At 53.6% G+C, this 24,515-nt stretch overlaps 2 protein-coding genes across 2 annotated transcripts in view; one reads left to right on the forward strand and one right to left on the reverse strand.

Annotated features, from left to right (window-relative positions):
* Positions 1–5,067: 5,067 nt before the first annotated feature.
* Positions 5,068–11,447, reverse strand: YIPF5 (Yip1 domain family member 5). Its single transcript, XM_063413533.1, has 6 exons — positions 11,296–11,447; positions 10,954–11,062; positions 9,626–9,795; positions 8,596–8,741; positions 6,962–7,143; positions 5,068–6,172 (listed from the first exon to the last, which is right to left on the reverse strand). The coding sequence occupies exons 2-6, from the start codon at positions 11,052–11,054 to the stop codon at positions 6,010–6,012; spliced, it is 762 nt and encodes a 253-aa protein (XP_063269603.1). The 5' UTR covers positions 11,055–11,062; positions 11,296–11,447; the 3' UTR covers positions 5,068–6,009.
* Positions 11,448–18,931: 7,484 nt separating this feature from the next.
* The window catches only part of KCTD16 (potassium channel tetramerization domain containing 16), a 51,513-nt gene continuing 45,929 nt past the window's right edge, over positions 18,932–24,515 (forward strand). Inside the window, exon 1 of the mRNA XM_063413532.1 lies at positions 18,932–20,058. Within this exon, the coding sequence (XP_063269602.1) occupies positions 19,227–20,058 (832 nt within the window). The 5' untranslated portion in view covers positions 18,932–19,226. The remainder of the gene's footprint in view (positions 20,059–24,515) is intronic.

Raw genomic sequence — 24,515 nt, forward strand, 5'->3', positions numbered from 1 at the left:
AGTGTCACTCACAGGTCCAGTGTCACTCACAGCCCCACTCACAGCCCCACATACAGCCCCAGTGTCACTCACAGCCCCAGTGTCACTCACAGCCCCTGGGGAAGGACGTGCTCAGACCAGCACAGGGCTGGGGGAAGCACGTTCCGTGTTTGAGCAGCTGAAGGGCTTTAATGAAAACCAGGGGAAAGAGTTTTAAGTATAGAAAACACTATTTTTTTCCAAAATTATTTGCTCTGCTTGAAAGCTAATGCTCTGTTTAAAGTCTGGTTTTATATGTCTCTTGGACTTGAGAGACAGCACATTAATTATGGCCAGAGGCAATGAAGAAGTGTTATTTCTTTACAAAGGAGATGGAGAAATTCAGTTAAAAATAGATTATAAGGCAGTGCTGTCAGGCACAGGCATTTCCCCGCTCCGCTGGATTTCTGCTTTCCATCGACCAAGGAGGAATTTGCTTGCAGAATATAGGGAATTTTTCATATTACTCAGCATAATTAAGTGTAGCTGGTTAAAAGACTGTGGAGGTCACTAGAACTGCCAGTAACTTTTCCCTGCTAAGGGAAGTGGCAGCTGGCCAGAACCCATTATCCTCTCCACCCCTTTCTGGATTTTTTACATGGTTGCACAGGATTTGGAGCTGCTGTTGGGAGGACGGGAGGAGCCGGGTGCACGCACGGCTCGTGCCCAGGGCTGCCCCGGGGTGGCACAGAGCCGGCTGCAGGCTCGGGAGAGGGGGCGAGTGACCTGCGGGCTCCCGGAGCCACCGCCGGGCTGGCACAGAGCCCGGGAACAGAACTGCCCACCGCTCCTCCATCTTCCCTAAAAGTGCCATCCCTGCATCGGGGGAAGCTTTGGATAATTCACGGATCAAAGGCAGGGATCTGTCCTTGCGCTCTGACATCCTGAATGTCTCAAACGCGTCCCAGCGAGTATCCAAAAGTGTTTGCTGGGCTGTGCCCCAGCCCTGCTGAGCGGGGGCTCTGCCTCGGAGCCCTGTGTCCTCCTGTCCCCTCCTGTCCCCTCCTGTCCCCTCCTGTCCCCTCCTGTCCCCTCCTGCGGCTCCCCGGTCCTGCTGCGAGTCTGACAGCACGGATCGGGTTCCCCTGGGACGAACGCAGCGAGGGCAAAGCGGAGCCGGGCTCTGCAGGAGCAGCTCCTGCCCATCCCCTGCCCACCCCCTGCCCATCCCCTGTCTATCCCCTGCCCACCCCCTGCCCACCCCCTGTCTATCCCCTGCCCACCCCCTGCCCATCCCCTGTCTATCCCCTGCCCACCCCCTGCCCATCCCCTGCCCGGCTCTGCCCGGCTCCGAGCCCCGCTGCGGCGCTGGCACCGCGGGCAGTGCCCGGGACGAGGCAGCGGATGCCACCTGCAGCATCCCCAGCGCTCCCGGAGCGCCCCGGCTGGGATCCACCCATCGCAAGGCGCCGATTGCCATCTAGTGGCACCCAGACGCTGTCCCCAGCTTTGGTGGCTCTGGCTGGGTCTGTGCCCCTGCAGGGCTGCTCTGAGCTGGTCCCCCGGAGCGGTGACCCCGCCGCCAAAGGGGATGGGCAGGGATGGACAGGGATGGGCAGGGATGGACAGGGATGGACAGGGATGGGCAGGGATGGACAGGGATGGGCAGGGATGGACAGGGATGGACAGGGGATGGGCAGGGATGGGCAGGGATGGGCAGGGATGGGCAGGGATGGGCAGGGATGGACAGGGATGGGTAGGGATGGACAGGGGATGGGCAGGGATGGGCAGGGATGGGCAGGGATGGGCAGGGATGGACAGGGATGGACAGGGATGGGCAGGGATGGGCAGGGATGGACAGGGATGGGCAGGGATGGACAGGGATGGACAGGGGATGGACAGGGATGGGCAGGGATGGACAGGGGATGGACAGGGATGGGCAGGGATGGGCAGGGATGGACAGGGATGGGCAGGGATGGGCAGGGATGGACAGGGATGGACAGGGGATGGACAGGGATGGGCAGGGATGGGCTGGGGCTGGCTCAGGATCTGTCAGCGTTCCTGCACCCCCCGCAGCCCGCCCGTGCCCGGCTCATTCCCTCGGGACAGGCTGAGCCCTCCCGGCTCCCGCGGGGCTCCATCGGACGGGTCTGGAGAGGGAACGCAGCCATGGCAACCAGGCCAACAGAGCCGGGTGGGATCCAAACACGAGCCCGGCTACGGCAGAGCAGGGAGTTGTTTGGGGGATCACACTGCAGGTTTCCATGGAAAAGCTCCCTTAGAACAGCCTTCCAGACAAATTACTGGGTAAACTGCAGAGGTTTCAGAGCCCCAGCCTGATGGTTTTAATGGGTGTTATCTCGCTGCTGCCAGCACTTTACAGGTCCAAAATTCAGCTTTGCTGTCTTTCCTCCAGGGTCCAGAATTGTGCCTGTGTTTGCTTTGAAAATAATGAAGGCCCAAGAAAGGGCCTCTGTGGTTATTCCATCACCTGCTCAGCAATCCAGGGAGCAAACAGGGAACGTGCAGAGGCAGAAGCAGGGGGAGAGCTGAAGGCAAACCCTGCTGTTTCCCAGCAGGAGGCTGGCTCTGTGTTCTGGGTGACCCCCACAGCTCCCTGATCATGCTGGGGGCTCCCCCAGACCCCTGTGCCAGCCCTGGGGCTTTATTTCCTCCTGGAACCCTCGAGACAAAACCCTGTGTCTTGCCATGGGTCTGGGGAGCAGGGGGATGCCATGCCATGCCGTGCCGTGCCGTGCCGTGCCGTGCCATGCCATGCCATGCCATGCCATGCCATGCCATGCCATGCCATGCCATGCCATCCCATCCCATCCCATCCCATCCCATCCCATCCCTTGCTCCATCCTGGCACAGCCACCCCACACCTTCCCCCTGCCTGGAATGGGGCCCCTTAGTGCAAGTACTGACTGTGGGGGGAAACTAATCCCAGCTCAGATGTAGGCAGGAGGATCATTTTCAATTTCAAGCTCTACATTCAGGTCTGAAACAACACCAAGAATAGATTCGAGGCAGAATCAGGCCTTTTAAGCTCAATTAAAGCTCAGGCAGAACATGAAGATCATCAGCACAAGAGTGAAGATCTCTTGATTGCTGCAAATTTATTCTGAATTAACAGTGGTGGGAAGGAGGGGAGAATTAATCCAATGATGTGGGCTTGCACTGATCAATCACTTGTAATTATTATCTTCTCTTTTGTCAATATGCACACTGGAAATTTAATTCTGATGGTGTATCCAGCAATGACAGGGAAATCACCAGGGATGCATAAGTGAAATGAGGAGAGGCCCATGCAACAAAACCCCCACACAGACCTTGATATTTAAAGCAGATAATTAAATAAATGAACAGAAATAAACTATCCCATGGTGTCAGAATTGTCATCTTGACTGTGCAGACACATGGATACATCAATGCATTCTGAGTGAAGATGCTGAATCCCCTCAGAACTACTCCCTGTTACCCAAGGAGTGAGGCACAGCAAAGGCTCCCCGTTCCAGGAGGGATCCCGGGCACTGCAGCACCCCCATCCTGCCTGGAATGGATCCCCTCCCCTGCCAGGGACACACACCCAGCTGGGCAGCGCTGTGACCACAGGGAATGTCACTGCTGTGGCTGTGGGACAGCAGCAGGGAGGGCAGGAGGAGGGAAAGGCCCCCAAGTCCTGCTCCAAGCCAGCGGCAGCTGTGAGAGCAGCAGTGAGATTGGGGTGCTCAGGGTGCTCCAGACCCCCGGGGTGAGCACAGGAACTGCAGCACACCAAAAACAGGGGCTGGCACAGGACCTGGAACCTGCTGGTACAGGAGGAGAATCCAACAGAACGAAAGAGAACAAAACAGAACCCAACGTAACCCAACAGAACCCAACAGAACCCAATGGAACCCAACAGAGCCGCGGGCAGCAGCTGCCTCACAGCACAAGGGACCTGGAACACAGAGCCACTGTCACCCATCAGCAGCCTGGGGTGACCACGGACAAACCAGGAAAGGCAACTCACAACTCCTGCAGGGCAGGACACGACTTCGAGATTGGGGGAATAGCAAAAGTGGGTTTGGAAAAGCAACTCCAGCATTTGTTTGAGTGCTTTAAGGTGAGCAGCACAAAAAGAGCCGAGGCAGGATGAAGTGGTGCTGGCACTCCATCTGGAACCCAGGGACAGGGGTGGGGCAGACTGGGGGCAGTTCAGACGTGGAAAGAAAAGTCCCACTAATTGTGAAAGGCAGATGTGGGAGCACAGAACTGCAGCCTCCAATCCTGACATTCTACAGCATGGGGAGATTGAATCATCTGAAATGTAACTAAAATTGAAGCCAGAACTAGGACAAAACTTCATTACAGAGAATCGATGGGATTGATTTTGGAAAGGCAATGAGGAGTCAATGCAATCACATTAATTACTGTACCTAAAGTTTGGGATATTTAAGACAACCACTCTAGACATAACACTGGTTTTTATCAAGTCCTCCATGAAGTCAAGTGTTTGACCTCCTGCTCTCATCTGCTTCTCTCTGCTCCCCAGAGACCACTTACAAATTCAATTACAAACTGCTAAATTCTGCTTTGAGGAACACAAAATGCTCCTGGAAACTCCCGGGTCAACCCTCACTGCTGGAGTAGAACGTGCAGTGTCCTCCACTGCTGACTCTGTGAGCATTTAAATCTAAATAAATCCCTTTTCCTATGGTTTCTCCAAACTCAGGAGCTCTGTTGCCAGGGCAACACTGAGTTGTTTTTCCTGTGCACTGAAGTTTGCTCATGCTGTGGTGAAAGAAAACATTATTTATAATATTTTAATCTCCAGGCAATCACCCCGGAAGGTACCTATGGAATCACTGCAGAGCTGTAAGAACTTCTCCTCTGGAATAAGTGCAGGATAATCTGAATTAGCTTTCCCAAAGTACAATATTAGAGTGTTAGAACCTGACTTGCTCAAGCAGCTGAGGGAGCTCGATGTCCTAGAACTGTGTTTAATTAGGCTCACTGGCAATCAATGCCATTGATCTGCACAGACACAGGACAGGGGCTCCCTCCTGCTCTTCACTCACCAATGCAAACACCAAATCCACCCAATGAATTCAATTTTAAACGTGATTTTGTTTCAACATGAAAGTTTCTATTTTAGTAAATGAACATCAAAAATAAAGATTAGGAAAATCTAACACCTTTTTCAAAATTTAAGGAAAATTTAATCAATATGCCTTAAATTATTTTACAATAACTACAATACTGACAAGCATAACGTTTTCCAAATGGTGTTTTCCTTGGAAGTACTGCGAGAGAGATTCCTCTTCATCCAGCAGAATGTGCACCATGAGGGAAGGAACCTCTGCCACGTCCTTCAGAACCCCAAAAACATAAAGCTACAGACACCCAGTGTGGTCATGTTTCAAGTGTGACAGAATTACAGATCCCTTTCACTTTTAAGCATCTGTTTTCTACTTCATAGTTTAAGTATCTTAAATCCTGAAATACTCTCACAGCAAATGAACAAATAACTGAGACTGGAGAGCTTAGGAGGATATTGGTTAAAATACAGGAAATACTCTAATTACTTTTGTTCATTTGTGCATTTTTGGTGAGAGGGGTCAGGAAGCAGGTTCTTCTTTCCTGCAGATTTATCCAAAGTCCCCCAAATCCACAGCAGCTCCTTTAACTGTTTTGGATAAAAATCTACCAATTTATAACTGCAACCCTTCGCCCTCCCCTACAAAACAAAACAAAACGAACAAAAATCACAACTCTCAAATAAACAACTGAAAGTTGCTTTCTCTAAAGATCTAGGAATGGGAAAGAAATCACAGGAACTTGATAAGCATGAACACGTATTAAAGCTCTGGACTCCCCAGGTCATTGAAAACAGTATCCAAAGTCCTAAAAAAGTGAACACGAGACATTTTCCATTGTTCCAGGTGATTCACACAGGTCTAGGTTTCATGATAGCAACACGAGACAGTTGTTTGCAGCTGTTTCTGGTCCAAGTCCATGTTCCAAGCTGGGCTTTTCCTTTTGGCCCCCCGGGGCCCCAGAGTCTGCTCAGAAGACGGAGATGAGGGCGAAGACTCCGTAGAGCAGCGCGCAGGGGTAGGCCACCAGCAGCTGCTGGCCCTCCATGGCTAAGGCAGAGATAAAGATCTTGGAAGCGGAAAAGCTGCACCAGCCGATAATTCCAGCCGTGAGAATAATCCCCAGCATCCCCCTGGAAAGGCAGAAAGGAGAATCCCTGTGAGCCCTGTGTGTATCCACCTGCACAAGTCACACCTGGACTCATCCAACAGCTTGTGCACGTTGGGATGAATTGCAGCATTTGGCATTAAATGAAATATTTCCACTAAAAGCACTGGCACAGGGTGCCCAGAGCAGCTGTGGCTGCCCCTGGATCCCTGGCAGTGCCCAAGGCCAGGCTGGACAGGGCTTGGAGCAGCCTGGGACAGGGGAAGGTCCCTGCCATGGCAGGGAGTGGGGCTGGGGCTTTTCCAATCCAAACCATTCTGGGATTCCACAATTTTAGAACACTATCACCCATTTATGATGGCAGAAAGACCCCTCAAAATGAACTCTGTGCACATGAAATTTCAAAGCAGTGAGTAAAAGAACTGTGGCAAGCTGTTTCTTTTCAGTCCCTAAAGTCACAGAGCCAAGAGGAATCATCCTCACTTTCTTGTATTTGTAAAATCCTAATTTGCATATTCAGTAATAATTGCTTTTAGACTTTAGTGGTGCGGAGACCTGTCAGATTCAGAGCTGGCTGAAAACAAACCTGAGACTGCTCTTGGAGTTTATGTATTCAAAAGCTGTTAATCGACTCAGAGGTAAAGCCAGGATTCACCCTCCTTTCCCCCAGCGAACACCCGAAGCCATTGATAATTAATTCTTCCCTTACTAAAGACTCCTGTCACACTCAAATGACACCCAGCTCCCAGCCTGGATGTGGGAATCCCTGCCGAGGGCTCCGTGCCCGCCTGGGGAGGTGCAGGGCAGCACTCACTGCAGCGAGCAGACGACGGCCAGGGAGGAGAGCAGGATCATGGGCAGCAGGCAGTAGCCCAGCACGCTGGCCACGCAGCCGAAGGACACGCCGGTCATGCTCATCAGGTTCAGCAGGCAGAACATGCCCAGGCAGCCGATGGCGCTGATGCCGTACACGTACCCGAACTGGATCTTGCCAGCCTGCGGGGCACAGGGGTCAGGGTGGGGGTCAGGGTGGGACTGGGAGCAGATCCACCCACCCTGCAACACAGCAGGGGTGGGCACAGGCACTGTCCCCCAGCCCCCTCACTCCCACCCCACAGGGAATGCTTCCCCCCAGAGCCCCAGGACACCTCACGCTCCAGGAGCCTGGAATTCCTCCTGACTGTGGATCTTAATGAAGAGGTTCTGATCTGATTGCTGTTCTCTGACCTCAGCCCAGGAACTGTTCAGGGTTTAATCAAGGACTTCTCATGCTAACTGATTACTTGCAATAATGATCTTTACAGAACTGGTGTGTAAAGACAACAAAACTATTATTCAGGAACTTCTTCAAACTCAGAGCTGAAGTGCTTTAATTTGTGGTAGAATGCATGAAGTTATGGCACAAGGAAAATTATAAAAAAATCCCAGGAGCAGCTGAGGCTGAGCTGGCAAGCACTGGGTGTGAATTTGGGATTAGCTGAGGGAGCCTTCAAAAGGCCAAACACAAACTTTGCCTGTTCACAGGCACAGAGAAGTACGTGTGGGTTATGTCCATGTGTTCAGGTCATCTCCTGGTTTTCCCAGGCTGAGACTGATGCTTCCCTTCCAGCACCTGCCCAAGGCATCCCTGCAGGGCTCGGGGCTGTCCGTGGTGTCCCCCTCCAACAAGGTCCAAACTGGATGTGCTCAGAGCCAGCTCTCCCCCTTTCCAAGCAGCACAGGAAACAATCCCACCTGCTGTGCCCTCTGTGCCAGGCTCAGCCCACTTCCTCTCACCACATTCCATGGAGTTTTTTAAAATGTACACAGGAGAAATAAATTTTTAGGAAAAGAAAATTCAAACGTATCCATTATAAACATGTTCATTAATTTGACTGGCCTACTTTCCAGAAATGGAAGTTATTTATTAAAGTAGGCTTGAAGTCCCCTTGGTACCAAAGTGTGTTTTAACTGTCACAGCAACGTGAAATTTCAGGCAGAAATGAAAAGCAGTGCCTGAAGCATTCAAAGCTAAAAGAGATGAAAACCCCTGAAGCTTTCACTGCCAGGGAACACTGTTTGCTGCCATCTCATCACTGACACTCACAAGTCATTAAAGCAGTCTTGTTCGAATTAAGCTCAGTTAGAAAAAGTGACCAGGCTCCAGCAGTGCCAGGCCCATTGAGCAATACAGAGTGTGAGAGCAGCCTTGCTCTGGAGTGACCTGACCCTCAAGTCCCACCCGATGTGCCAGAGCTCATCCATCCCACCAGTGGGAGAGGCCCAGTCCCTGCACACACAGGTTTTGTCCTGTGCAGGCTGAGGGACTCTGACCATCCCTGGGGGTCCCGTCCCACTTAGGACCCTGCCTGAAAAGGATGAGCTCTGCTGGCTCCCTGCCCAGAGCTCCAGTAACCCTGCAGGTCCTGCCAGCACCCCGTGCCCAGCAGCCCCCTGGCAGGGCCTCACCAGCAGCAGGGTGGCCCCAAAGGCCAGGCAGAAGACCATGGGCCCGGCCAGGTCCGTCTCGTTCATGATGTTGCCATCGGCCACCTTCAGGGGGTGCAGCACCGTTAGTGTTTTCTGCCAGATGTGGTCGAAATTGATCCCCAATTCTGCAAGTGAACACAACATGGATTTCATTTCTTCCCTTCCTGGCTGCCCCACTTGCTCCACCCTTTGTCTTCCCTACTTCTCCACTTCCCATCTCCCCCAGATCCAGATGGGCACCCGGATTTGAGCCCTCCCCTCTTTCCCCCACACATTCTGGGTCTCAGGTGCTGGGAAGTGCCCAGGTGGTTTCTGAAGGACCAGGGAAGTGCCCAAGCACAGAGTTCTGGGTTCACAGAGGGCCCTTCAGCCCAGTTCCCTGCTCCTGCTTTATTCATGTAAGTAAAGTATTATTTTTAATAAAAAAGTCCAGGAGGTGGAAGGTATCATGCGTGGTGACAGGCGTGACAGATGCCTGTCTCTCCATCCAGTAACAGTGAGGGTTTATTCACTTTGGAACTGAAAAATATCAGAAATAAGCTGGAAACTGATCCCAGCAAGGCAGACTTAGCTGAATATCCAGCCTGGCACCCTGCACAGGCTCTACTCCACACAGGCACTTCCTGTGTTTAGCATTCCTTGCTAGCTATGAAACATTTCCGTTCTAACCGAGAATCAACTCAAAGGACCTGCAAACACTTACTTTACAGAAGTGGGCATTTATTATTTGCAACAAGAGGAATATTAAGTGTTTTGTCACCAAGTCAGGTCTCCCAGTTAACTGATTTAATCTGCCACACAGCAGCTGGTGTGAAGCAAGAAAGCAAATTTCCAACTGCAGGAGTTCGCACAAGAGAAAGGATTTCACATGCCAAAACACAGGTTAAAAAAAGATCCATGAGAGTTTCAAACACACTGAGCACTCCCAGCAGCAGGGAATCCACACACTGCTCCCAGCCTAGCCCCAAACTAGGAGGAGTTCTGGATTCAGGCCACAGCCACGTTATACCTTGTAATAGCGGAGGCTCATCCTCGAAGCTGCTCCCGTAGAAGGACTGTGCCGAGGCTGGAGTGTAGCCCTGCGTGGGCTGGAAGATCTGCCCCGTGTAGGGCTGCTGCTGCATCATGTCAGGGGGCACAAAGGCTCCCTGCTGGGGGTACTCGTAGCCTCCATAGGGCCTGCAAAGCACAACCCCACGTTAGAGACAGCCAGAGCTGCTGCTGAAACACCTCCTGCAAGGCAAAGCCTGTTCCAGTCAGTGCATCACAGCAAACCCCTCCTTCTGTCCTAAAATGTCCCATGACGTGGTCCCAGGGGTCCTCCACAAAAAGCCCCAATCAAAGCCACCTCTGCCCTAAACAAACCCTTCAGGTATTCTTGCCACTAATCTATCCCAAGTCTAACCACAGAGATTTCCATAAACATTTCCAAAATCATTAACTATGGGAACAGAGAGAGGGAAAATGCAGAACTCCTCGTGTCAGCAGTGCCCCGTGATCCTGTTCGGGTCACAAATGGCACTGACCTGCTCCATCCATCTCAGGGATCACACGGAGGGACCACAGCCCTCAGCCTGAGGCTGGATGTTCACACAGGGCTGCCAGGATCCCCCCTGGCCCAGGAACACCCACCACACCTCCCTGCTGCAGCCTGGGACTCACCAGGACATTGCAGGCTCACTTAGGTGACACTAATTTCTAGTTCTCAAGTGAGTGACTGGAGATGGAGCTGCAGAGGAACAGTATTTCTTCTCCCAAGGACATGCAGATCACTCATATAATTAAAATCATTCATATAACTTGTCCTTCAATCTTCTAACACTTGCTCTGAAATCTACCAGGCATAGAATTCAACACAAGATTCCTTTGGATCTCATTTACAGACAGTGAGTTCAGCTCTCCATCAAACAGAGCAAGCGGGACTCATTTCCTGAAACCAGCAGTTGGCTGAAACACCAAACCTTTCCTGGAGACACAGGCTGTCCCAGAAGTATCCTAAGGGAGCCTAGAGGAGAGCTGCAAGGGACTTTGGAACATGGGCCTGGAGTGCCAGGACAAGGAGAATGGCTTTCCCCTGCCAGAGGGCAGGGCTGGATGGGAGATTGGGCAGGAATTGTTCCCTGGGAGGGTGGGCAGGCCCTGGCACAGGTGCCCAGAGCAGCTGGGGCTGCCCCTGCATCCCTGGCAGTGTCCCAGGCCAGGCTGGGCACTGGGGCTGGAGCAGCCTGGGACAGTGGGAGGTGTCCCTGCCATGGCAGGGGGGGACGGGCTAAGATTTGGGGTCCCCCCACCCCGAGCCCCGGGATGCCGCGACCCCGGGCAGGCCCCACGAGTTACTTGCTGTACGGCTGCCCGCTGTAGTCGTAGGGCTGCGCCTGGTCCTCGATGCTGTAACTGGTCTGGAAGAACTCGGTGTTGAAGCCGTCGAACCCGGACATCGCCCCCTCTGCAAGAGAACAGCGAGCGGGTCCCGACTGCTCCCGAGGCGGCCCGCGGCTCCCGAGGCGGGTCCCGACCGCTCCCGAGGCCGCCCGCTGCCTCTGCTGCCGCTCGGCCCCGCCGCGGCCCCGGGATCTCTCGCTGTGCCGGGGGCCCGGCCGCCGCTCCGCCCCTTCCCCGTTCCCCGGGCGGTCCCTGCCCCTGCTCCCGGCCGCTCCCTCCGCGGGGTCCCGGCCTTACCTCCGGCCCCGGCCCGGCCCCGCTCCCGCCGCCGCGGCCCCTGCGACGTGTCACGGCCGCGCCTCCACTTCCGGGCCAGCGCGCGCCGCTTCGCGCATGCGCGGGACGGCACAGACCCGTCCTGGCCCCTCCCTGGCCACACCCCGGCCCCGGCCACGCCCCTGCCACGCCCCTGCCACGCCCTGGTCCTGGCCACGCCCCGGCCCCGGCTCTCCCTCAGCCCCTCCTCATTCCTGTCCCTCCCTCAGTCCTGCCCTCCCTCAGCCCTCTCCCTCCCTCAGTCCTGCCCTCCCTCAGCCCTGCCCTTCCTCAGCCCTGTCCCTCCCTCAGTCCTGCCCTGCCTCAGCCCTGTCCCTCCCTCAGTCCGGCCCTCCACAGCCGCTCCCTCAGCCCCGCCCTCCTTCGAGGCCAGGCTTAGCCACAGGGGGTCGGTATGGCCCCGGTGAAGCCCCTTCGCTCCCTTTCATAAGTCCACAAAAAATATTTTCCTGTGGCCACAGGAAAGCTTTGCTAGAGCTGTGAATCTTCTTGTCTTTATTACCCCCCGGCTGTTTGCCCACCCCGCCCAAGTACGCTGCAGGGCCTGGGAATACGGGGGGATTGAGGAAAACATGACTGGCACTGTGAAGACTCTCATGAGAAGAAGCTGTTTTTAGTGTCACTCACTGTTTATCCCCAGGGCTGGGGAAAAGGATTTTAGCAGCCTTTAGAAGCCTGTTAATTAGAACTTGTTTATATTAACTCTCTCATGTCCCGGAGCTGAGCACAAGGAGGAGCCACCACGCTTGGCTGGCTTTGAGGTGACAGTCAGGCTGAGGAAGTGTAGCTGAGACTTCCGAACGAGCTGAGTCGGGACCGCTGCTTTGTCCTTGTCTGAACCTCGCTGAAGCACCCTTCAGTGGTGAGGAGGTTCAGAACTGCAGCAGAACCAGTTTGTATCCCCTGTGTGATGTACTCTGAGCTCTGGCAGCCTCCCAGAGCCGAGCACCAGCTGTGGGGGCACACGAGATTCCACAGGCCACATTCCTGGTTTAAGTTTGTGTATGTTTTTCCTTTTTTCAAAATTCATTTTGGCTCAGGACACAGTTACAGTCATTTTGTTACAAACTTGTATATGTAATATTCTGCTGGTGAAATGGCTGTGTTTAAATTGCAGCCCTGTTCCAAGCCTGACCTGCAAAGCAGATGTGATGGTGCAGAGTCCGTGGTACTGCCGAGAACAGGCGCCTGGGAAATGTGGCACTTTGTGGAGCTGAATGGAGCAACAGTGGAGAACTACAGCCATGGATAACAGAGATCACTAACTGTGCCGTAAGCTGCTTCACGCAAATTTACACTACAGGAAAATTAGTGTTTGAAGGCTGAGGAGATGCCAGCTTTCATGCAAGACCTGCACAGTGTGCGGGCTGCATCTGAAGGCTTAGTGCCCCTTGGCTGAGCTGTGTGACTCGCTGCAGCTCACTGGGCAGGGAAATGAGATCCAAATCCCAGGCACTGGGCTGTGTAATTGGGATCTGCTGGGGAAAGGCTCTTTGCTGAGAAATCTGTTTGGGTTTGCTTAGATTATTAGAATTTCCTGGTGGCTTAGGTCGAGCTCTCATTAATGAGCTCTCCCTGCACCAGGCATCTCAGCACTGCTGTAGGGAATCACATGTAGGATGATTCCCAGCCCTCGGGGCAGGGGGTGCTCTGCCACAGCCCTGGGCTCAAGGGGAGGGCAGGCTCTGCAGCTGCACAGCTCCTTCCTGATGGGTTGGGAAGGGCAGCCCGTGGACTGCCAGGACCTGCAGCCTGGGGAGGCACCAAACACCGTCCCTGTGCACCAGCTCCAGCTGCACTGCAGGCTATCACACAGTGCCAGAATCCCACACTGCTTTGGGGTGGAAAGGACCTTAAAACTCACCCCATTCACACCACCTGGACAGGGAATTCGGGGTTGCAAGAGACCCTGAAATGGCTCCAACCTGGGAAGAGTAAAAGTACTCATAACAGTACTCACTTAATACCTGGGTTACACAGTGCTGGTGTCATGATAATGTTACCAAAGCTTTGTTTTAGCTGGGGTATTAAAAAACACACTATCATTACATCAGTGTTGATAACAGGATAATTTAAATCAGACTGAGAATAAAAGTATTATTCAAAGAACTTTGGAGGAATGGGAGGATGGGGAAAGGGAGAGGAGAAAGATGTCTGCTGAAATAGGCCTTGCTATGGCAGAACCTGAAAGGGAGGGAGGAAGGAAGTGCCTTGCAGATTGAAAACATGATTTTTGTTTGATTTTAATCTCGGTTGCTGGTGTGCCCATGAAGTCTCTGCCTGCCCACACAAGCTCCCTTGCAGGGTCAGGGCTGCTTGTGTAGCAGATTGCTTTGTTGAACAGCGGCCATGGAATTGCAAAGGAGTTGTCAGCACACATATATCAATTATCCTCCAGAATGTTCTCTGATGTGCAGTGATTGATGTGGAGATCACTGGAACATGATTCCCTCGTACTGTCAGCTTTTGGAAGGCTCAGACCTTGTGCTGTGCGTGTGCTGTGGGTTTGGTGTTCTCCAGAAGGAGCAAAGGGTCTCCTGTGCAGGAGCTGTGACCCTCTCTGTGTGATACACAAATGTCGTGTCTCCATTTGAGCCTTGCTCCCAGCCTGTGCTCACATCCTGAGCAGCTGGGAAAGCTGCTCTTCCCCTTTGCTTGTTTGGGATGAAAATACATTATGCACTTGAGTTATGAATAAAAGATCAAGGGCAAATCTGTGTAATGCTTGACTCTGTGAATAAACCCGCCTTCATGGCACTCACACTCTTTGCTGAAAGATCCTTTCTCAGGGACACTCAGCCATTTACTGTTGCTTGATGCTTTTTCTTCAAAGTGAAAGATTTGTTAGGGCTTCCCATTCGCACGTACTGCTGGATTTGAGCAGATGAAAATTTCACTGTGTGTAATTCACACTGCAGGATCAGGGGATAATCTCTGATTTAGCTCGGCATCGCTTCTTCCTGCCTGGCTTCCCTTGCAGGGAGCTGAGTCTCTGAAGCTGAGCGATGAGAGGGATACAGCCCTGCTGGGGAGGTGGCTGGGTGAGAGGGCTGGAACTCGCAGGACTCTGGGACTGGTTCCTCCCAGGCCCTGTTCCCTGGGTTGAGGCTGGATTGGCAGTCTGGTCTGGGAGCACCAGTGCAGGACACGGTTTCTGCCTCTCAGGGAAACCACTGGCCCTCATGATGGGCATTGCCAGACATTTCCTTATTCCTCTGCCATGCCACCATTCTCAGAAACTGCCCTCCTCTTGCTGGCTTGATGGAGTTCTGCCCTGGGAAACATTGCCTGGGCTCAGCCTTGGACAGGAGCCTGCTGAGAGGCACAGAACGTTACGGGCAACAGGGCTGAAGGATCCTTAGGTGGTACCTTGTAGTTGTTCCTGAATCAAAGTGCAAGCCTGGAACTGGAAGTGCTGTTCTTCTTTCTTCCTTCTTATTTTAAGTATTGAGTGTAAAGATCACACAGGGCGATGAAAGTTCTCCTGTGGCTTTTTAGGTGGAGTCTTCTGTCCAAAATCCAACTTGGATATATTTTTTCCTCAGAATTACTACTTCAGTTTCTGCTACATTCAATTGCTCCTTCTCCAGGCACCTCAGAGCTCTTGTGTTGTTGCTGATAAACAGCTTCCATGTTTCTCACTATGTGTGGGTGGCTTGATTCGAATTTCCAGCCTGTGTTTCCTCTGGAGATGGGAGGTGATACACACACACACACACACTGCTACTCCAGCCCAGGTAACCCTGCCCTTCCTTTCTAGCACTCATTGCTGCTGCTTTTTGGACACCTGTTTCTAACACCCACCAAATTTGATGAAGTCAAATGTTCCATGATTTCCTGAAATGCCAGTTTAGCACTTTGTCATAAGGAATGACCTCAAACCTGCGAATGGTGTCACAGCATTCATGGGTTGGCTTACAGCACAGCTATGCTGGGACTTCTGGAACATTAAACACTTTAGGCTAAATTTTCCCCTGGCTATGCTGAACGTTATGAAGGCATCTGTCAGAAGTGAGAAGTGCTTCATCCTCCTCCCTTTGATGGATGCTGCTTTTCTCTTCCATCAGAACTGTAGTTGCTCCTTGGTGTGGTCCTGACACATATTTCACATTTAGGTCACCATGTATTTGGCCCAGATTTTAAAGTTTCACTCTCTCAGGCTGCATTCTGATGGATTTGGCCCAGGGCTTGTATTTAGCTGGGGAGCATTACATGATGCTTTTACTACTGAAGTCATTTCATCAAAGGAAATTGTCTTATGGTGAAATGATTGGAATGTCCCATGTAAAGAAAAAAAAGCAGGTGCTGAATTGCTTTCATTATTATTTGAAAAGTGCAGATGCATTTCTAAAGCTGTTGTGATTAAAATTCTAAGGTTTTTGTTCTTTTCAAAGGGCAATTCTGATGATAATGTTTCAAAAATACTTCGAGCTTAGAGCTGTCTGTCCCTGCTAATCACACGGAATCCGTGCCCGGTGCTCGGCAGAGCTTGTCAGGAGTCCCAGGTGTGGATAACTGCTGTCCCCCGTTCACTGAGCACTGCACATGCTGCACATGCTGCACATCCTGCACATGCTGCACATCCTGCACATGCTGCGCCTCCTGCACATGCTGCACATCCTGCACATGCTGGGCGTGCTGCACATCCTGCACATGCTGGGCATGCTGCACATCCTGCACCTCCTGCACATCCTCCACATGCTGCACATCCTGCACATGCTGGGCATGCTGCACATCCTGCACCTCCTGCACATCCTCCACATGCTGCACATCCTGCACATGCTGCACATGCTGCCCCTCCTGCACCTCCTGCACATGCTGCACCTCCTGCACATCCTGCACATGCTGCACATCCTGCACATGCTGCACATGCTGCCCCTCCTGCACCTCCTGCACATGCTGCCCCTCCTGCACCTCCTGCACATGCTGCACCTCCTGCACATCCTGCACATGCTGCACACCCCACCCGCTGTGCTGTCCTGGCCCGGGCCTCGGGCTGTTCTCACCAGGACATCACAAACACTCCCATTCTGGTTTGAACACCATTGGTTCTTACTGGGGAGAGGGAATGCTTCTTCCAGCCCTGCCAACATGGTACCCCTGCCTTTACAAAAATGGGTTTTAATTAGATCGCAGCATATGAACTGGCATGGGCAACTGGAGTATTAGCAAAGGCTGATGCAATTCTCCCTGCCTTGAGCAGGGACAGCACTGTCACTCCCAGAGGCAGCTGCCATTCCCTCTGGCTGGTCGTGCAGATGTTAAATCCTGTCTGCACAGACTGCACCAGGCTCTTAAAAAAGTAATGAAGACATTTCAGTGAACATGATCTCACATCCCACCTTTACATCCTCTGTGCAGGGGTTACGGAACACTTGACCTGCACTGCTTCAGCTGCTCTGCAGAGCCACAAGGGCAGGACACAGGACTTGGCCTTTTCTCTGAGGCACAACCAGCACGCCCTGTAGCAGCACCAGATTCTGCCAGTTTGAAAATGAGGATCCTGAAGTGAGAGACAGACTCTGTTAAGGAGTGCAGCAGTTGCTTCAGGATTATCGAATTAAGGTAAAAATCAAGGGTTTGATTAACTGTTCAGGTCTCAGATTTAATTTGAAACCCTGTAGGTACACAAATAATGATTTTATGTCTTAGCCTTGAAAATTATTCTTTTTGGCTATTTTGTATTAAATTATGGCCATGTTTTCAGAGGGATCTCACTGAAATATGTGCAGCCTCAGCTGGTCAGAGCATGGTGCTCACACACCAGGGCTGTGGATTCAGTCCTCATGTGGGCCATTTACTGAAGAACTGGACTCCGTGATCCTTGACCTTTCCAACTCAGAATATTCTGTGAATCTGTGAATTTAAGTGCAGTCAGCAAAATCTATCCCTGCGTAGTGGCTCCATCACACACAGGCTTCACTCCAAAGCTTTTGGTCAACGTTTGAGTAGAAGGCTTTCTTTTCTCATGCGTTTATCGTTCCGAGTAGAGTCTTTTTGCCCAGAAGTGGTCTGGGCGGGCACAGGGCTGTGCTGCCGCGTTCCCGCGGGTGACCGGCGGTGTGGGCTGTGGGGGAAGCCGCTCCCTCAGCTCCTCTGCTGGGCTTTGGCTGCCGGCGGGGTGCCGGCTCCGCTCTCCGTGCCCGCAGCGCCCGGGCCGAGCAGTGGGGACGGACACGAGGTGGCGGTGCCGGAGCGCCCGAGGCTCCCCCCGTTAAGAGAGCCACAAGTAAAGCGAGTCCTCCGCACAGCCGGAGCCGCCCCCGGTCCCTCCTCCTCCCTCCCGCGCCCCGCGGCGGGTCCCCTCCCTGCCGGCTCCGGGGAGATGAGGAGCGGCGGCAGCGGGAGCGAATCCCGGTCCCGCCCGGCTGCCCCGCGTCCCGGGAGCGCCGCGCTGCGCGCCCGCATCGCCGGCGGGGACCCCGCGGAGCCGGGACAGGCACGTTGCGGGCGGGCAGGGGACGGGCGCTGCCGGCCGAGGGGACGGAGCGGGAGGGACTGCAGCGCAACTCGAGCGGTGACCGGCGAGCGGCAGCGCCGCCCGGCCCCGCCGGCCGCGGACCCGGCGCGGCGGTGACCGGCGCTGTCCGCGGTGCTGCCGCTGCCCGCGGTGCTGCCGCTGTGCCCGGCTGTGGCCGTGTCCGGCTGTGCCTAGCTGTGGCCGTGTCCGGCGGTGCCCGGCTGTGCCCGCCCGCGGCGCTCTCGGTGCCGGTGCGGGCGCGGGACGCGGGCGCCCATCCCGGCCCGACTCCTTTAAGATGATGCAATCGGCATCGCCCTCCTCGCTGCCGACCCCGCGCCGCTGAGCGGGGCCCGGAGCGCGCAGCGGGGCGGAGCGGAGGCAGCGCGGGGCGGCCCCGGCGGTGCCGGCGGTCCCGGCGGGCCATGGGGGAGCCGCCGGCCGCGCTGCCGCCGCGGGAGCCGCCGGAGCCCGGCAGTGCCTAGCGCAGGCTGCGGGCTTTCTGCAAGTCATCGGGGCTGGCGGACGCGCCCCTGCTGCCCTCCCGCTCCCCTAGCCCAGCGCATCCACTCGGGATCGATTTATTTATTTATTTATTTATTTATTTATTTATTCGTTTTCCTCCGCCGTGCTGTATGTACTGGTTTCCTCGTCACCCGCCACGGTTAACTTCCCTGTGACTCGGTTTAACACTTGAGACCTCCGTGGATGCTACTAAGAGCACTTCTCTTGCCTTTGCTGTCCCTTGCTGGGATCGGATTCACACTACCCGGACCCTGTGTGCCTGTATGTGTGTTCTGAGTGTCTTGACATTTTGGTTTTCTTTACAAGAGCTATGCATTGATTGTCATCAAGGTAAGACTCCCCGTTCTTGTTCCCTCGTGTGCATGTCTAATTTAGATGTTTCTTTAAAGATGAAGTATACAGTTTCTTTTAAACAGTGGAGTCATATGTAGCCCTTTCATTGATGAATACTTGTGAAATAGAAGTGTAGAAGTTGCCAAAAAAAGAGACCTATTTAGCAGATTTAGCTTGGCTCTACAAACTGCTCTGCTTTTCTCTGTTGCAGCAGCTGTGATGCTTAGAAGAGTAATTTGTGCCTTGTTTTGTTTTCCCTTTTCACAGACCTGTGAATGACCATAGGTTTGGCTTGACCTTGATTTTGACGGCTTTGTTGGAAGATCTGATGATGTGATTGCATGTCATGAGGTGATAGCTCTCCAGCCTCCGTGGCTCAGTGTATAAACCACTTCTGCCACACTGTCACCCATGGACAATTCAGATTTTTCTTTTAAACAATCCTTTTGGCTATTTTTTTTCCTCGCTTCTCCTTTCCCCCTTATTTCTCCTTACTATTGGGGGCCTTGTTCTACCCTCTGATGTGATTGATAGTCCTGTTTCTCCGTGCTGCTGATTTCCAGTCTAAGCTGCAATGGCTCTAAGTGGCAACTGCAGGACTTACCTTCCTGCTCGGGAGCAGGGCACGGGGCTGCACTCCTTCCCCGAGGTGGTGGAGCTCAACGTGGGCGGCCAGGTTTACTTCACTCGCCACTCCACCTTGGTTGGCACCCCCCACTCCCTGCTCTGGAAAATGTTCACCCCAAAGAGAGACACAGCCAACGATCTGGCCAAGGACTCCAAGGGAAGATTCTTCATCGACAGAGATGGTTTCCTTTTCCGCTATATTCTGGACTTTCTCAGGGACAAGCAGGTGGTTCTGCCTGACCACTTCCCAGAGAAGGGAAGGCTCAAGAGGGAGGCTGAGTACTTCCAGCTCCCGGACTTGGTGAAGCTCCTGACTCCCGACGACAACAAGCAAAGCCCTGACGATTATTGCCACAGTGACTATGAAGAGGTGTCCCAGGGCAGTGACACCAGGATCTGCCCCCCCTCGTCGCTCCTGCCACCGGACCGCAAGTGGGGATTCATCACCATCGGCTACCGGGGCTCGTGCACTATTGGCAGGGAGAGCCAAGCAGATGCCAAATTCAGGAGAGTCCCAAGGATTTTGGTTTGTGGAAGGATTTCTTTGGTCAAAGAGGTTTTTGGAGAAAGTTTGAATGAAAGCAGAGACCCGGACAGGGCTCCAGAAAGGTACACCTCCAGGTTTTATCTCAAGTTCAAGCACCTGGAGAGGGCTTTTGACATGTTGTCCGAGTGTGGATTCCACATGGTGGCCTGTAACTCCTCGGTGACGGCTTCCTTCGTCAACCAGTACACAGACGACAAGGTCTGGTCCAGCTACACCGAATATGTCTTCTACCGTAAGTACCGGCGGCGCGGGGGCAGGGAGCGCCGGGCTGCGGCTGCTGCCTGCCCTGACCGAGCGGGCTGGGGCCGTGCCCAGTTCCGGGGGCACATTCCCTGTGAGCCGTGCAGGGCAAGCGGGGCTGAGCTCGGCGGGCCGGGCCTGGCTAGGTGGCAGCACAGACTGCCGAACGCGCCGCGCCTGTGCCCGCAGGACGCGGTGCCTCTGGCACTGTCAGTCGGCACCCGAGTGCCTTGCACGCTTCCCGGGACACAAACCGAGCGTGCAAACACCGCGAAATTCATCACAGAAAACCTTCGACTGGGGTTCACTTTGCAAAGGTAATAGCGGCTTGATAATCGTCAGGCGCAGGCAGCCGAGCCATCTGTCAGCAGCCCTGACACGCTTCCTCGCAGGGAGGGGAAAACTCAGTTCCAGCCCTCTGTCCGCGTTTCAGCGGGGCCCTCTCGGAGGCAGCTGCTGTGCTCTGGAATGAGGGCTCAGCGCAGAGCGGGGCAGGGGCCGGGCCTTGTTACACAACGCAGCCGTGGAAAAGCGAGTGTCCTCCCCGGGAGAAGAGCGTCCCTGCCTCCCGCAGTCACATCGGGGCCGCCGCTCCGCTGGGCTGAGCCGCGGGCGCTCCGGGGCTCATGAACGCGGAGCTGATACCCAGGTACAGGCTGGTTACCCATGGTAACACCGGGGCAATCCGGGCCCGAGGAGTCTGTACCAGAAAATCATCCACAACTGCTACGCTGAAACATTTGAGAGGCTGTTTGCCTCCATTTCCATCTGAGGAGGATAAGGGATGGAACAATTGCCCGGTCCGTCAGTGTAGCCAGGGGCCGCTTGGCCGGTGGCCTTGGGAGAGAGGGATAAAGGGACAGAGGGACAGAGGATAACTCAGAGCTGCTGCCCTGGGTGTGGTACTCACAGTGAGCAGGCTCCCGGCGTGGGGAGCTGACAAAAGTTTTCGATGGAAGATGCATCAGGAAGTGAACAGTTTGTGTGTAATTCCATGGATTCAGCACCATCCACTCTTGTGTGGGGCTCAACAGGCAGCCCTAATCTGCTTATGCAATGAAGCTTAGGTTAGCATCCTGAAAAGCCATCTGGGTTTTTGACATCTGTAGATTTACTTAAAATTAGTTTTCTAGCTGGATTTCTTAGCAAAATAAGTTCTAAGGTCATGGATCCGCTTATATTCCAACAGGGATAGATGATTTGTGTTATTAAGAAGCTTCTGCTTGAAATTACAGTGTCTTGTACAAGTTCTAGGAGGAGAATTAATGTAGGTAAAGGAATGGATTAGAACAAATTGTGCTGGCATTTATATTTAAAATAAGGAAAAAATATAAGTCCTTTATAGGCAGAGTGGTCTCTGCTAGTTGAAGAGAGGATGAACGTAGGTTTTCCCTGAATTAGCAAACACAGAGTCCTGATTTTCATATTTCTCAAACTTTTACCTTCAGGGATTGCTCACTTCTCCCACATCACTACAGCCAGGGTAGGGACCAAGAGGAGAGGTACCATAGAAATTTTGGAGAATGAAAGTCCATAGCAGGTATCACAAAATCTTCTCTCATCAGTTAAATCCAGCTGGAGTTCCTGGGAAAATTTCTATCCAGTTCAGCAGGCTTTGGATTTGGATCTGATCAGTTTTGTGGGGTTCTGACACTGATACAGTTTCAGAGGTGGATTTTTCAGAGGGTCCTTCCCCAGGTAAAACCAAAGCCATGGCTGTGGTGCCAGATGACCCTTTCTTGTCCCAGCCTGAGTGGTTCAGTTCTGCCTGGTGCTGCTGCTGCCATGGAGCTCCCGCTGCAGATCTTCCCTGGCCCTCCTCTCAGGGCTGGCTGCAGCTGATGCACCTGACAGCAGCTCCAGAATTCACCTGGAGCAAAGCAATTCCCTCTCCAAATCTCCTGAAATAATTTCATTCCAATTGTCCCAAAGCCTTTTCATCTGAAACTTTGAGGACCAATAAAATTGATATCTGGCTTTGCAGTGGAACATGGCATCTCTGCAGCTGCTTAGCCATAACTATTTATTCAGGTGCTGCCAACTGTGGCTGTGTGAGCATTAATCCATCAAGCTGCTGTGAGCAGGTTAATGGGCCTGGACCTGGGAGGTGTCTAACACAGCTGGGGAGGAGAGGCAGAGGCGGTCTGTGCAGGGCTGCTCAGGAGCGCCTGTGAAAGGCCTGTTGGAGGAAATATTCCTAGCTGGAAAAGGAGGATTAGTTGCAAAGAAGGAAGAATACAGGAAAGAGTGGTGTTTCAATACACCAAATACATTGTATGCTCCAGATACCACTGGGAAGGTAAACGCCTGTGGTTGGCATGAAGATAAAGAACATTTTTTGTGTGCAAATCCATCTGACAGTGGCTGAGATGGACTGGAGGGGGTGTGAGCTGGGCAGCTCTCACACGGGCACAGCGTGTGCTGCTGAAGCACTGCACCATCAATATTGCACGGCCTTTCCTCCCCCCGGGCCCATTTCGGTGCTGTTAGGGCTGTGTGGAGATCAGGGAGTGTTCCCCAAGGGGAGCCTTTCCCGGAACGAGCCTGCAGGATGAGCCTGGCACAGCCACAGGAGCTGTTTGCTGAAGAGAGCCCGGCCAGGCGTGGGGACAGCAGGGGCACAGCCGGGCTCCAGGCAGCCCCAGACGGGCCGGGGCATGGCAGGGCTTGGGGACAGGCTGGGATGGGCCCGGGGAGCCACTCTGAGCAGTTCTGTGACACAGCTGCTGGGGTGGGCACGGGGGTGGGCACGGGGCACTGCTCGCAGGAGGTGAGGTGGGGTGAGAGCTGAGGGGCTGCTCATGCATTTCCTTTCCTGCCAGTTTCTGCTATAGCAAAGAGATTTCCTTAAATTTTCTACTGGCTGTGGCTGTATTTCTGACCAGAACCATTTTGTGGGTTCTCCCCCACTATTGCTTCAATGATCTTAAAGTAAAACCTCATCACCAAACTCTCATTTTTGAGGAAGGTGAACAGCTTCTGCTTGGGTCTTCATTTTCACCTGTTTTCAGCCTTTATAATGTGATGAACTGAAAGCATGCACTTGAACATCTGGTGACGGTGCTGGGGGCAGGGGCGGTGACAGCAGCCGGGCTGGCTCTGCCCTCCATAGCCTGGCCCCATTCCTGGGCCGTGCTCCTCCCCACCCTAACCCACAGCAGCACCCTGCCTCCTTCCAGCCCCACAGCTCTGCCAGCACCGGGGCACACGCTGCACGTGGCTGCTGGGACTGTCAGGGGCAGAACAGCAGGGCGGGAAGGGAGAAGGGCCGAGCTGCTGCCAGCAGCACCGTGACACAGCGGGATGTGTGTGCCTGTGCCTGTGGGGCAGCTGGCACCTCAGGGGCACAGCCAGGCATGGCATGGCATAGCATGGCATGGCATGGCATGGCATGACATGGCATGGCATGGCATGGCATGGCATGGCATGGCATGGCATGGCATGGCATGGCATGGCATGGCATGGCATGGCATGGCATGGCATGGCATGGCATGGCATGGCATGGCATGGCAAGAACTGCCTGTCAGCCCATCTCACACAGCTGTTGCCCCAACACCCTGGAGCCGTGTCCCTTCTCTCAGAAGGGCTGGCAGTCAGGGTGGCTGTTCTGATTTGGTGGAGCCTTTCCTTGCACAGCTGCACACAGGGAGCAGCCCAGGCAGATGTGCAAAGGAAGCTGTGAGACGTTCCTGGTGCTGTAGCTCTGGAAGCCAAAGGTGGATGAATGATGCTGCTGCTCCTGTGCTGGCTCCGCTCACTCCGGAACCCTCTGGAGGCTGGGCCCTCGCCTTGCTCTGTGCAGGAGCTGGCCAGGTGTGCCTTGCAGCTGCAGGCAGGATGCTGATGTGCAGGGATGATTGTGAAGTAGGCTTCAGAGTGTCCTGGGATAAACAGATGACTCCTCTTGCGAGGGGAGTGCAGGAGGAAGGAAAAATGCCAGGCGATATTCCCCGATGCCTGTCCATGGGATACAATTCCCTGGGATAATCCTGGTGTCTGCTTCACAAGAGGATCCATTTGGGACTGCTGCAGCCAGCTGGGGCCTGTCACTGTGCATGTGTGACTGAGCTAAAGGATCCCATCGTGATGTGCCTACCACTGACTCATAAATTCATTGTGTGGCAGCAATTTGACTCACAAAATGGAGCAGTCTCTGCACGGTGACACCCACAGCTGTGCTGTCAAACGGGCAAGATGTGGGAGAGCAACATCACCCAGTTCTCTTTAAACCAATGTCACATGATCCAGGAGCTGCTTCTGTCTGGTTTTAAATCAGTGAAGATCAAAATGACCCCAAAGCAAGCAAAATGAAGTCTAATCCGATTAATAATGCAGCTTCTTCCCCGCTGACAGGAGATGTTTCTGTTTCCAGGTAATTATTGTCATCATCGATGCCTCTGGTCCCTCTTGCCAAAGCAAACCCTCTCACCAGGATGATCATCTGCAGGT

The sequence above is a fragment of the Prinia subflava genome, chromosome 16 (genome assembly GCF_021018805.1).
Source record: "Prinia subflava isolate CZ2003 ecotype Zambia chromosome 16, Cam_Psub_1.2, whole genome shotgun sequence".
Taxonomy (NCBI): Eukaryota; Metazoa; Chordata; class Aves; order Passeriformes; family Cisticolidae; genus Prinia; species Prinia subflava.